The 11753-nt window shown below is 39.0% G+C and overlaps 1 protein-coding gene and 1 long non-coding RNA gene across 4 annotated transcripts in view; one reads left to right on the top strand and one right to left on the bottom strand.

Annotated features, from left to right (window-relative positions):
- The window catches only part of LOC138032792 (geranylgeranyl pyrophosphate synthase-like), a 12080-nt gene continuing 327 nt past the window's right edge, over window positions 1-11753 (top strand). The window contains exons 1-11 of one of the 2 annotated variants that reach the window (XM_068880519.1): window positions 1-185; window positions 2296-2364; window positions 2808-2893; window positions 3019-3065; window positions 4246-4362; window positions 4538-4639; window positions 4750-4810; window positions 5335-5413; window positions 6272-6374; window positions 6943-7007; window positions 10395-10444. In XM_068880519.1, coding sequence (XP_068736620.1) covers window positions 126-185; window positions 2296-2364; window positions 2808-2893; window positions 3019-3065; window positions 4246-4362; window positions 4538-4639; window positions 4750-4810; window positions 5335-5413; window positions 6272-6374; window positions 6943-7007; window positions 10395-10444 — 839 coding nt within the window. In that variant the 5' untranslated portion in view covers window positions 1-125. The remainder of the gene's footprint in view (window positions 186-2295; window positions 2365-2807; window positions 2894-3018; window positions 3066-4245; window positions 4363-4537; window positions 4640-4749; window positions 4811-5334; window positions 5414-6271; window positions 6375-6942; window positions 7008-10394; window positions 10445-11753) is intronic. The other variant, XM_068880520.1, reaches the window with a different exon arrangement.
- Window positions 7570-11753, bottom strand: part of LOC138032804 (uncharacterized) — a 9773-nt gene continuing 5589 nt past the window's right edge. Inside the window, exon 4 of one of the 2 annotated variants that reach the window (XR_011128464.1) lies at window positions 7570-10359. This is a non-coding gene — a long non-coding RNA (uncharacterized lncRNA). Of the gene's footprint in view, window positions 10360-10458 lie in introns of those variants that run through there. The other variant, XR_011128462.1, reaches the window with a different exon arrangement.

Below are 11753 nucleotides of genomic sequence, written 5' to 3'. Positions count from 1 at the left end.
GCGGTAATTCTCTGAAATAGGGCAGAAAATGGCGCATAAGGAAGTGGCAGTAGTATAATTATAAATCATTTTAGGTTTCAATTTTCTCTGTTTTTGAAAAGTTTTTAGTGTGTATTCTCTTTAATATGCCTTTTGTCAGGAATGAGTCATCATTGAAAGATTCTGATGGGTCATCTCAGGAGAAGGTAATAAGTGTTTAGATTCATGAAAGACTATCAACTTGTGGGACGGTAGGTTCCAGCTTGTTTTTGTCACCGATTGGAAAGAAAGTAGTGCATGCATTATGAAGTTCGGACCTGTGTGGGAATACTCTGCTATCAAATAATCGCACTTCTGTTATGGACACAATGGGATAACTGCTGAATACCCACGTACCACCTTTGTTAGAATTCGGTGGTTTCTCTGAAGGACTACTGTAGTCAGAATGCAAATGAGTATCGGGGTATTCAGCAGTTAAGCTCAGACAATCCGTATAACAGGAAAAAAAAAAAAAGAAACCCTGCCACTATAATCTAAGATACTTTTAAATCCTGCAATGTAGTGGCCCTATTCTTCAAAGGGCAGATAGTGTAATCTGTAAGATGAATCACTATCCTTTTGCTTATCCACTGGTTATAGAGATGGATTGTGTATCTTCCCATCAAACAACTTGGGCCTTGCCTATGAGTGAAAGTAAGGCTCTTGGGTACCCAGGTTTGACAGTCAGCAACGCAGCAATGGCATAAAAACTACTGGACCGATCTTTATCAACATATTACAAGGTCATTAGCAGCAATGCTTCCATTCACAGGCGAAATCACTGTGCACACAGTAAAATATGACCTTTGTATACATAGTGCTTAGTGTAAAGCTTAAAGGGAAACTGTCACGAGAAGCGCATGCGCTAGCGTCTTGTGAAAACTTGAAAAGTGTTAGGTTAACTTTTTTCAAGTTGAATTGACAAATTCAAAATGGTGTCCACTGGGGAGGGCCATGGTGGACAAAGGAGAAACTCCGGCAAATATACGTGACTCACGTGTGAATCCATGATGGCGGCTTGCATTTTTCGTGGGTTTGAGAGCAAACAAACTCAAGCATGCGCAGCTCATGACAGTGCCCCTTTAACTTACAACTTGATAACCATTGATGTTAATATGCCAACCATACATTTGGTGTTATTAGTTTTTGAAACAGTTGCGGGCTCCCCTGGATTTGCCACTGTTAACTGTAGTAAATGTTGGAGCTCATGATTAACTGTTTTAACCCTTTCACCACACTATCCCGGTTTTCCTGGAACTCGGTTATGTCCCCATGCCTACTATGCCACTTTTCCAGGATTTCAACCGTTTTCACTTAAGATCTGGAAACCACCTAACCAATGATATCTAGAGGGGGGTAATTGCTATTAATGAAATCTACAATAACAAACCCCTGAAAGCACAGTCATGTTTTCCGCCGTGTTGTTTCATACAAGATTTGCCTTATACCAAAATGACTCCTTCCCACTGAAAAATGAGCTAAATGAAACACACCTGATTTTCCAATAAATCAGCTGGTTTTCTCATGTATGGGATACCTTTATGATGGTTTCTTAGTGGTGAAATGGTTAAATGACTGCAGAAACTTAAACAGGCCATTGTCACACTTACAAATGAATGTAAAACTGATGAACAGCATAACAGAAATACAGCAAAAGGAAAGAGAGGCATGGATGGACACAAATGGCCAAGATTGAAACAGATTGCATTTCACCAATCTTCAAAGGTTGATCCAACGTTTTTTAAAGTTAAAAGCAAATCACCTTGATAAAGGATGTGTTTGCTCAGAATCATCTTGTTTGTGTTGTGATGGTAAAGGAATTCCACAACTCGTAATAATTAACTAAAGATTTCTCCAAAAAAAAGACCGTAAAATAGTGTGACGTAGCCCCTTTAAGTATTGGTACATATGTAATTAAATTTAAAATGACTATATAGTTGCTGCAATAGTTGTAGGATAATTTAGTCAGCCTTAAAATTAAATCTGACAAATTGTTGCTTTTTGGAAAGGGAAAAATTTACAATCCTCCTTTTGAAGCAACAATTCTTCAAACCCATGAGAACAATAATAATGATATTATTATTTTGACAAAAAACATTATCACAAACAGCAACTGGCTGGCTTAAGGACATAAGTCCTTTGCTGAGTTTAACAAGCTCATTTCAGATACAAGTATAGCTTTTTACTGCCATTGGAAAAAAAGACACCAGGAGCAAACAACAACAAACAGACCCCACCATAGTTTTTGTTTATTTGCTTTATTTGTTTTCTCTTTAGATTTTAATGGAGCCATATAGTTATATTTTACAAGTTCCTGGAAAGCAAGTTAGAGAAAAGCTTATTCATGTGAGTCCACCTGAATAAGATTTGAAATAATAATTGAAATGATTGATTTGAAATAATAATTATTGTTGTATTTTTGATAGTAGTCAGTGATCTAGTGGACCTTGTCCCATGCTGCAAACAGTCACATCAGTTTTTCTTAGATAGATCTGCCATTCTATAGTGTTCGCTGAGATTATTGCTTGGTCATACGTCCACAAGAATCTCATCTTGCATACAAAATCCCACTGAGCTGGCAGAAAAATACAGAAACCTTGTGCATGCAGGCCCAATTGTCACATGATTACCCCCAAACGTCTTTGCAATTCGTAGGAATAGGGATTAGGTTGGTCCCTTGAAACTCCACTAGTTATGCTGGCAGGGTAACCTTCACATCCATGCAGGTGTCTTGAGTATGCATATTCATTTGATTAATCTATTCCTGGTGCCATCTCTTTTACTTGCAGGCTTTTAATTTTTGGCTAAAGATCTCTGATGAAAAACTTCATGTGATTGCTGATGTTGTGAAAATGTTACACAATTCTAGCTTATTGTAAGTGGACTAGAAAAGTGCTCATTTGGACTTGGTACGGTAAATGATTAATAGTGCTGATGGTGATGGCAATGTTAATGTTGGTATAACTTGTTAATTGTTGTTTTTGATTTTTAAAAAAATAGAATTGATGACATAGAGGATAACTCAAACTTAAGAAGAGGAATGCCTGGTAAAACACTTTTACGATAGGGTACAATAATAAAAATATTGTAAGGAATATATATTTAATCCATATTTCAAACTGCCATCTTGTCAGTAGGGTTACAACTGACAACAGGTACTGTAGGCTTAGTAGATAAGACCGCAACACCTGGACACCAATTTCATTCCCCTGCAGTTGTTCAAATGATGGATAGCACTATCCACTGGATAAATCACTAACCAGTAGATAAACACTAGCAAAGCCGGTTGAATCCAGTGGATAGTGTTTTATCCGGCGGATAGCGGTATCCATCGTTTGAACAACTGGGGCCAGGTCTCGTTACAATTCTACCCAATATTAGTCTAGACAGGCCAACCGTACTGCTGATTAATTGCAGATTCAGTCTCCTACTTTGTAGGCAGCACCCTCTTCATGCCCTCTATAAGATAACCCTCAGTGTCTGCTGAGTGGATAGAATTTGTACCAAAAACCCCTGACTAAATGTTCAGTGATTATCAAAACAGGTGGACTGGACAATGACATCAATGACCCCTCCCTGGTGCTAAGTCAGGGGTTTCAATAGAAACCGGTTACCAGCGGTATACCACCGCCTGCTGTGCCTCACACCGCCGGCTAGTTTGCCTTGATTTTCACTAAAAATGCTATCATAAACTTGTCAAACTGCCGCCTTCAATGGGAGAAGTTATTGAAACCCCTGCTAAGTGTACATGTACACTACTGGAATTAAAAAATTAATAATTCATTTTAAAACTGAGGCAGTACACTGTACGTTTAAAAATTAAGTCACTCCCTAAAGTATTGTTTCTTGCATTCGGACTTAAACTGGTACTAAATGCTAGTTTACAAGTTACACCACCAAACAAATATTTAGTATTAGTATGCTCACTTGTAAAGAAAAGGCAATTTTTTAAATAATATACTATTGTTATGTATTCGCTATTCTGTCAGCGGCTGTTGTTTATGTGTGCGCATTAAAGCAGGTTTGCTCGGGAGTAGACTGTCATGTTGGAAACGTGTATGCTTTGGTTGTGTGTCTCATCTAGTTCAATCTGACCCTGTTTGGAACCATCGACTGGTTTCTCCATATTTAACAGTTACAATCTGTAAAGTAACCAGTAATATAAATGGTAAATTTATTATTACGACATTGTTACTTACGAAAGAATTTATTGTTTTTTTTGCATAGTTGCACACAAAATCTATGGAGTAGCACACACTATCAACAGTGCTAACTATGTGTACTTTAAAGCCCTGGAAAGAGTTGTTTCCTTGAATCATCCAGAATGTATAAATATATTCACAGGTATGGAATAAACACATGGCTTGGGACATATTACCTTCTTAATTTATGTAGTATGTCCCTGCCATAAACTAATACATGTACAATAATCGTGAAAGGCATTGATCATTTTGGTTATTGATATTTATAACAGGTGGTAGGTTGCTAAGTTATCACTGACCTGATTTTGTGTTAACAGAAGAACTGTTAGAACTTCATAGAGGTCAGGGGATGGATATCTACTGGAGAGACAGCTACACCTGTCCCACAGAGGAAGAATATAAAGAAATGGTTCAGAGAAGTAAGCAGTGTAACTTTTCCTCACTTACTTTACAGATATGAATAGGAAAGTCAAAAATTAAAAATAATAAAAACTGCGAGAAATCTTAAATCAGTCTATCATTACTTTAGAAACTGGGGGACTTTTCCGGCTGGCCGTGAAGTTGATGCAGACTTTCAGTGAAAACAAGAGGTATCATCTTTCAAATTTATGCGGTTTGAAGTAACACTAATGAATGTTCAATTCGATTGATAATACTCTTTTGGCAGAGATCAAAGGTATCTTTTAGGGAAAGACAGGTAATGAAGCAACGGTATATCGTATAAATTTACGCTTATGCACGGCTCACTTCCACTTTTTACCTGGCCCTAAAGGCCCACCCTATTATCACGCGGGATGATTTTCCTTCTTCTATGACAATCAGCATATTTCTGTTTGCTGTTTGCCTTTTTACATAAAATAATGTGGTGCTAAGTCTCAGTATTGACAAAATGCATAAGATACATGTAATCTCTTTGAGAAAATTAGCAAGTAAACAAAATTTCAGCCTGGGTTTAGCTTGTTAGCCTCTTACTGATTTATTTATTTTTGAATGAAATTACAATCCTTTGATCAGCCGATCCTCACTTTGTGGGTGGGGTGGGTGTGTTTTTATTTTATTGCCTCTGGTTGTTCGCTTTTAGTGTTCATGTCCTTGCATCCTTATTTTGTTTCAGCAATTTTGTTCCATTACTGGATACATTGGCATTGTTTTTCCAGATAAGGGACGATTACGCTAACCTGTTGTCAGAAGAGGTGAGTGATGTCGTCCTTTTTGTGTCGTTAACACAATAATAGTAATAATAATAATAATAGTAATAATATGTTCATCATATACAGCTGTACAAATGCAGCTGTGCATTTGTAAGTAAGCGAACATGTCAGAAGGGTATTTTTCATGTTAAAAGCATTGGATCAGAACTAGCGTGGAATGGAACATTGCCTGACCTTCTCGTCTTGCTCGGGATTATTTAAATTCCCAATTGTGAGAAAATTTTGCGGTTCAAGTCACCACTCCCACAATTTGCCTCCCATTTAAACATGATTGTGTGTTCGAGTCCAACTGTAAAAACTTTGGAACTCGCCTTTAAAGATATCTTTGCTGACTGTGCTCATTGGAAAATCAGGTTTAACCTGGTCAGCTCCCCAATTTTAAGCTTTTTGTTCCCATAATCAGCGAAAATTTTGCCATTTAAAACTGATTTATTATTGGGTTGCAAAAGCGCTAATGAGCTCATACATTGTAAGTGAAATGTGCAACAGTCCACAAAGATTATCTAGTATGTCGGGCTCAAATTGGTATTAAAAATGCCCTTTGAACATTCAAGGCTTCAGTGAGCAGGCTGGTTTCTATGCGTAGGTCGTAGAAACTTTGAAGGATATGATGATTACACAAAGATTTGCCTATTCGATGCTGGGGCTCTAACAGCAATTCCACATGTGTACAGTTTGTTTTCCATCAATTTTTCAGTGAATGGTTCTGATTTGTGGATGAATTAAATGAAGCTACATGTAAGAAGACGTGAACTCATTTTTTTTTCAAAAATATCACCATGAAATGATCACAAAATGATAATTAAGAACTTAATAATATACTGCTTCTCTTTTGAACAGTACAAGGAAAACAAAAGCTTTTGCGAGGACCTTACGGAAGGAAAGTTCTCTTTTCCTATTATCCATGGGATACGGAATGACTCAAATAGTACAAGACTGATGAGTATCCTTTAGACGCTGATATGTAAAACAGTAAGAGTAGTTCTAGTATTTTTAATTATTATTTTTTTATCTTCGAGTGCTGTTTATTATATAGATATTGATGAAATGTCCAGATTTAAAACAACTTATTTTACTCATTTTCGAAATGATGAAAAAGGGCATTCTGCAGAGCAACCGTGAGGTGATATCTTCGTTTTCCACCTACGTGGAAAATATTTTTTCTCTTTTCTTGATTGGGCCAATTTTCAAGACTAGGGCTATTTCTTGGTGAATTTCATTGGATTTCTATCTCTACAAGTTACCCTTTGACAGTTAATTATTAATTTTCCCGATATATCCAGCATTGCTAGGGGGCATAATGTGCTCGTGCAAGCCGAGAGGTGTCAAAGAAAGAGCGGATGGATTTCCACGAAGTCACAGCGAGCGAACTCGTCGCCATATTTTCTCGCAGGTCTTCCGCCAAAAGTACAATTCTTATTGATATGCACTCGTATTTGAGGCACTAGCAACGCTGGCAATGTCGCTCCATATCGCCCAGTATGCGCTGAACTTAACTCTTTGTTTACTAGATATATTGAAACAGAGAACCACAGACGTCGATATCAAGAAGTACTTTGTGGATCATTTAGAGCAGGTATATTCCAAGAGAAATTCACTCCTGAGCTGTTGAACTGATTAACGTTCGGGTTTTCATTATACATAATATATGTTATGGAAGGTGCCCTCCATAGAATTAAAGTGCAAACCTCGTGAAAAAAATCAGATTTATTTTTCTTTGAATAAGAAATGTTCTTATGAAACGTTATATCTAAGTCCTTTCTGCTGTCTCTTATTTTTCAAGGAAAACTCCACGGTGTGCATGGTAACGCGGTTTGAAATAATTCAACCATTGAGTTGTGTCCGTTTTTACCCAGAAAATATCTATGAACGATGGGGTCGCCGTTTCAAGCCATGTCCTCGGAGAACAGTGCTTCTTGGATGCTTTCAGGGTGACCAAGGGCTTCTGTTTTTGTTTGGCCTTAAAGAATATCCTATTTTGTTATTGATAATGGTAATGGTGATGATGATGATGAATGAAAACTACTACCTCAACAATGTCAAGTTGCACAGTTTGGATGAAATTATTTAAAATTCCCTGCAATGTTCAACGTGCCATACATCACTTTGCCCTCGAGAGCCGATGGAGAATTCCCCTCCCCCCCCCCCCCCCCCCCCTGGTCCCAAATAGCTCTGTCATAGTGCTGTCCACCTAATAATTATGTTATGTTGCTTGATCATGTACCCCGGGAATTGATGTTTCACTTCCCATCTTGGAGGGCCGTGTTTGACGCTCTTCTTTCCCTTTCTACACCAGTTTTCTGTCCACGAGAAGGTCATTTCCACGGCATGCACCACCTTCTCTTTGTGCTAGACGAAGCCTACATGTTCTTTGTTCTACTGCAGGGACGTGTTCTTGGCAATGAGTGGGATTTCTTGGAGTGTCTGAGGCATCAAAGACTCGTGGCTTGTCTTGGGCGCCACCAGGGTGGTGTCAGTACCAAACCCAAGCTCTCTCAGCATTTCAAAGGATGAGACCGGCAGGGCAGCGTTTTGCCTTTCAACATACTTATTCTGTGAGGACAGGGCACCCACTCAGCTAACACGAGCGGGAGGCTCTCAGGGGCTTTGTTACAAAGCCTCATTTTCCATGGTGCGCATCTTGAATGAGGGGCAGAACTTTGTTGGTGCGAACGTTTGGTTTCGAGCCATCTGCCAGTCAGTTTGCCAGGCAACGCACACTTCATTGTTCAGGTGTTCTTCTCTTTATCTTATTCCTCCTCAACATTGTCTCTCCATCCCTCTTATTCGTCCTTCAGAAACTTCTTGAAAGGAGGTCCGGATAGCTAAGTTGCAACTAGATACCCATCTCTTCTGCATAGGCTCTTGCTTCCTTTACCAATGCTTGGTGGTCCTTTTCATCTGTTCTTTCCTCACACTCTCTCACCAACTGCAAAGTTGGGTGCCTGTTGCTATACATCCTCAAAACAGCCTTGATTTTGATTTGCCTGTTTTCCTCTTCCACCCACCAAAGCCCCCGTTACGTTGTGAAGAATAGACTGGAGCCAGCAAGCCTAATGGATGGTTTCCACCATTGTCACTGGCATTCCTTTTCGCCAATGCTTTACTTCTCTGACCACATTAGGCAAGTCTACACAGGCAACGCTAATTGATTAGTTGCCACCACTCGTTTCCTATCCGTTAAGGCACTTGACCAGGTCACCGAAGGTCTCTGTATGTAGACCTCCTGATGTATGCGCTCAGGCTTCCCAAGGAACCTGTACTGTGAGGCTTTTTTTCAAGACACCTGAACTTTGTGTGTCCATCCTTAAGACCCGCCGAGCCTTGTGGCGTGGATGCTGTTCTTGGCACGACCGCCATTACACTTTTCGGGATTCCATTGAAGACCAATGTCATCCATGGTGCTCTTGGTCACTTTGAGAACACTGTGTAGCTTCGCTGCAAAAGCAGCAAGTACCTTCAAGTAATCGGTGTTTAGCCGGTGGTTTATCTTAGAACTGATAGGTTTTCATGTGGTAACTTGTATCCCTCGGTAGTGAGTGCTGAACTTCCACGCAACTGGGTTAACACAAGTAGCAAGGACACAGCACATCTCCTTGCCGTAGTCCTTTCTTGAAGTAAATTGGCCGAGATATTCCATTCCAAATATATGCGGATATGAAATCAAGTGAAGCTAGGATCCTCGCAGTTATGAACGTAATTTTAGCAATTGCTAACAACTGATATATGATTATTTAATATATCATTTCATTGTTGATTCACTCATCACGGGAACATTAGAACCTACAATTGTACAAATGATCAGCTCTCAACGTCAGTGGCTTCGTAGCTCAGTTGTTTAGAGCGTCGCACCGGAATTTTTTCAGGCTTCTCTTCGCAATTGCTAACATTGCGTTTATAACTGTGAGGATCATAGCTTCACTTGATGTTTCATACCTATAACTTGGTTGTTGCAACGATCGTGGTACTCCAGTTTCCGCACAGGTCAGTGACAACCTCACACAACCACTTAGAGAACCTGTTAACCAGGATCACCCTCTTCACCTAACCGTGACTTAATGAATCATATGCCTCACAGGCTCCGTTTGTGCCTTTGACAGTCCAAGCGGGTGACAATGCGATCTTGAAGCAGGTTATTCCTTGTCCGTCACAAGGGCATACCACAAGGGTTGTGACACTGGGCTTACGGTGTGCAGTTTTCTGTCCTTATCTTACGACGACATCTTAGTCTAACCATTTACAATCTAATTTCAAGGTCAACACTTCCTACTCAGTTATTTTAAGACCCTGATTGTTGGACGGGCTGCGGATACCCGGGGTCAATTTACCAGATCATAGTAAATAGAGGTGAATGGTTACGAAAACCCGACAAATTTCTTTGTTGCAGGTTTTTGTTCTCTTTTTTGGCCTTGACCGTGCACAAAACACAATAGTTGTTTACTCCGTACTGAGGAACTAACCAATAGAAACGTGTTGGTTACGGAATTTATGCATAGTGTATGAGTGCAAAACAAAAGATTGTGCACGGTCGTGGACTTTCCAACCTAAAATCTTAGCATGTTTGTTTGCTCCTTTGATGTTTGCCGAGCTTCAAAACCAGTCCCCTCCATTAACTATGACCAGATCGGCTAACTAAACGTTGTACCCAGTTCAAATCTCCCGGGGTCAAGATTCTTTGTGTATTGTATTTGCATTATAATGTACTATTCGCAAAAATATCTGAAACAAAACAGTTTATTCCCGAAAGGGTTTGAATTGGGTACAACATTGAGTTAGCCGATTTTGTCTATTGTTACTTTATTTTCCCACCAAATTTAGTTTTAAAATCGACACTTTTCTAGCGCTGATGGGGACTAGGTCACTTCGGGTAAATCGTCCTCTTAGGTGATGAAGTCTTGGTTCAACAGCGTTGTGGCAAGGATGCTGGGCTGAAATGTTAATTTATTATTTTTTTAAATATCAGGTTGGTTCATTCGCTTACACAAAAGTGGTCCTCAAAGAATTGGAAGACAAGTATGTAGCAAATATTCCACACTTTGTAGTGACTTTGTTTACCTTCTTCCTGATGCGTACTGTAAGCTTTGGTTGACCTTATCCAACCTTTTCTTGGCTAAAAATTTGAACTTCCAGTTCCATCATAAGTACACGAAGTCGTTTAAACACGCGTGCCTTTCGTTATTTATGGGCACGAGTGATGATGTTTTGAAAATTCTCAAAATTGCTTGAGTCGTAGGCTAGTGCAATTTGAGAACGTCCAAAACATCATAAAAGACCATAAATCACGATATGCGCGAGTAAGTTCAAACGATTTTTTGTTTATTGAAATCAAAATTACTTCATCGCTGTGTTTCCATGGCAATTTCCCTATTGCACTCTATAACCAAATTTTGTGCATTCGTCGTAGACCAATCAGAAACGCAATAATCCGTTGAGTAATCAAAAGAGAAGTATTCCTCTTCACCAAGAAAATTCTTGAAACAAGTAACCATCACTGAAGAGCGGAGGGTGTAAACTGCAGGTTGCGGGTTAGGGTTGCAGGTCATTGTTTTACCATATCTGAAACAACCCAAATCTTTACAAAAATGCTAACCTTAGATTTAAACACTATCTGAAGCATAGTGTTTAGGCCTAATGTTATTAAAGGTTTGGGTTTTTTTCAGCTATGGTGAGTGAAACAATGGCCTCCAACACCTGCAGTTTTCACCCTCCAACTGAAGAGGGAATCCGGATGGATTTCGATATCTTTGTGTACGCTTCAAGAATTTTGTTACTGAAGATGTTTTCTTTTATTTTTAATACGGACTTGCTTAAATTTTAGACTGTTTATGTTCAGCGTTTTGTATTGTGCTTTCGCTAGTTGCAGACCACTGTTATATTATTGCTGAGTTCGTAGACCCCTTTATGCTTTTGATTGCATCATAGGTAATCAGGACAACATGACTGGAAATTCAAAGGCTTGTATGGAAGTTCAAAGCGATAAAAAGTATTCGTGATATGAAATTTTGGGTGCTTTTTTTTCCTCACAGAACAGAACATATGCGTTTAAAAGTCCGGCTGAATGAAGTTGAATAGAATAGCGATCGAACAAATTATTTTATTAAACAAAGTTTCTACCATGCATTTCCTGCACTTTCGAAGGCACAAGATTACAGAAAATGTATGGAGAAACAAACAACAATATATAGAAATTCCAGAGAATAGATAACCGATTCCAAATCATCTCATTTGTGATCTTGAACTTAGATGTTTGGTTTATGGAGGCGAAAAAGTATAGGGTCATGAACAGTTAATTTTGCTTTGGATTCCCATACAAACCTTTTAA

Source organism: Montipora capricornis, chromosome 14 (assembly GCF_036669925.1).
Source record: "Montipora capricornis isolate CH-2021 chromosome 14, ASM3666992v2, whole genome shotgun sequence".
NCBI classification, from domain to species: domain Eukaryota; kingdom Metazoa; phylum Cnidaria; class Anthozoa; order Scleractinia; family Acroporidae; genus Montipora; species Montipora capricornis.
This window is presented reverse-complemented; position numbering and strand designations above follow the sequence as displayed.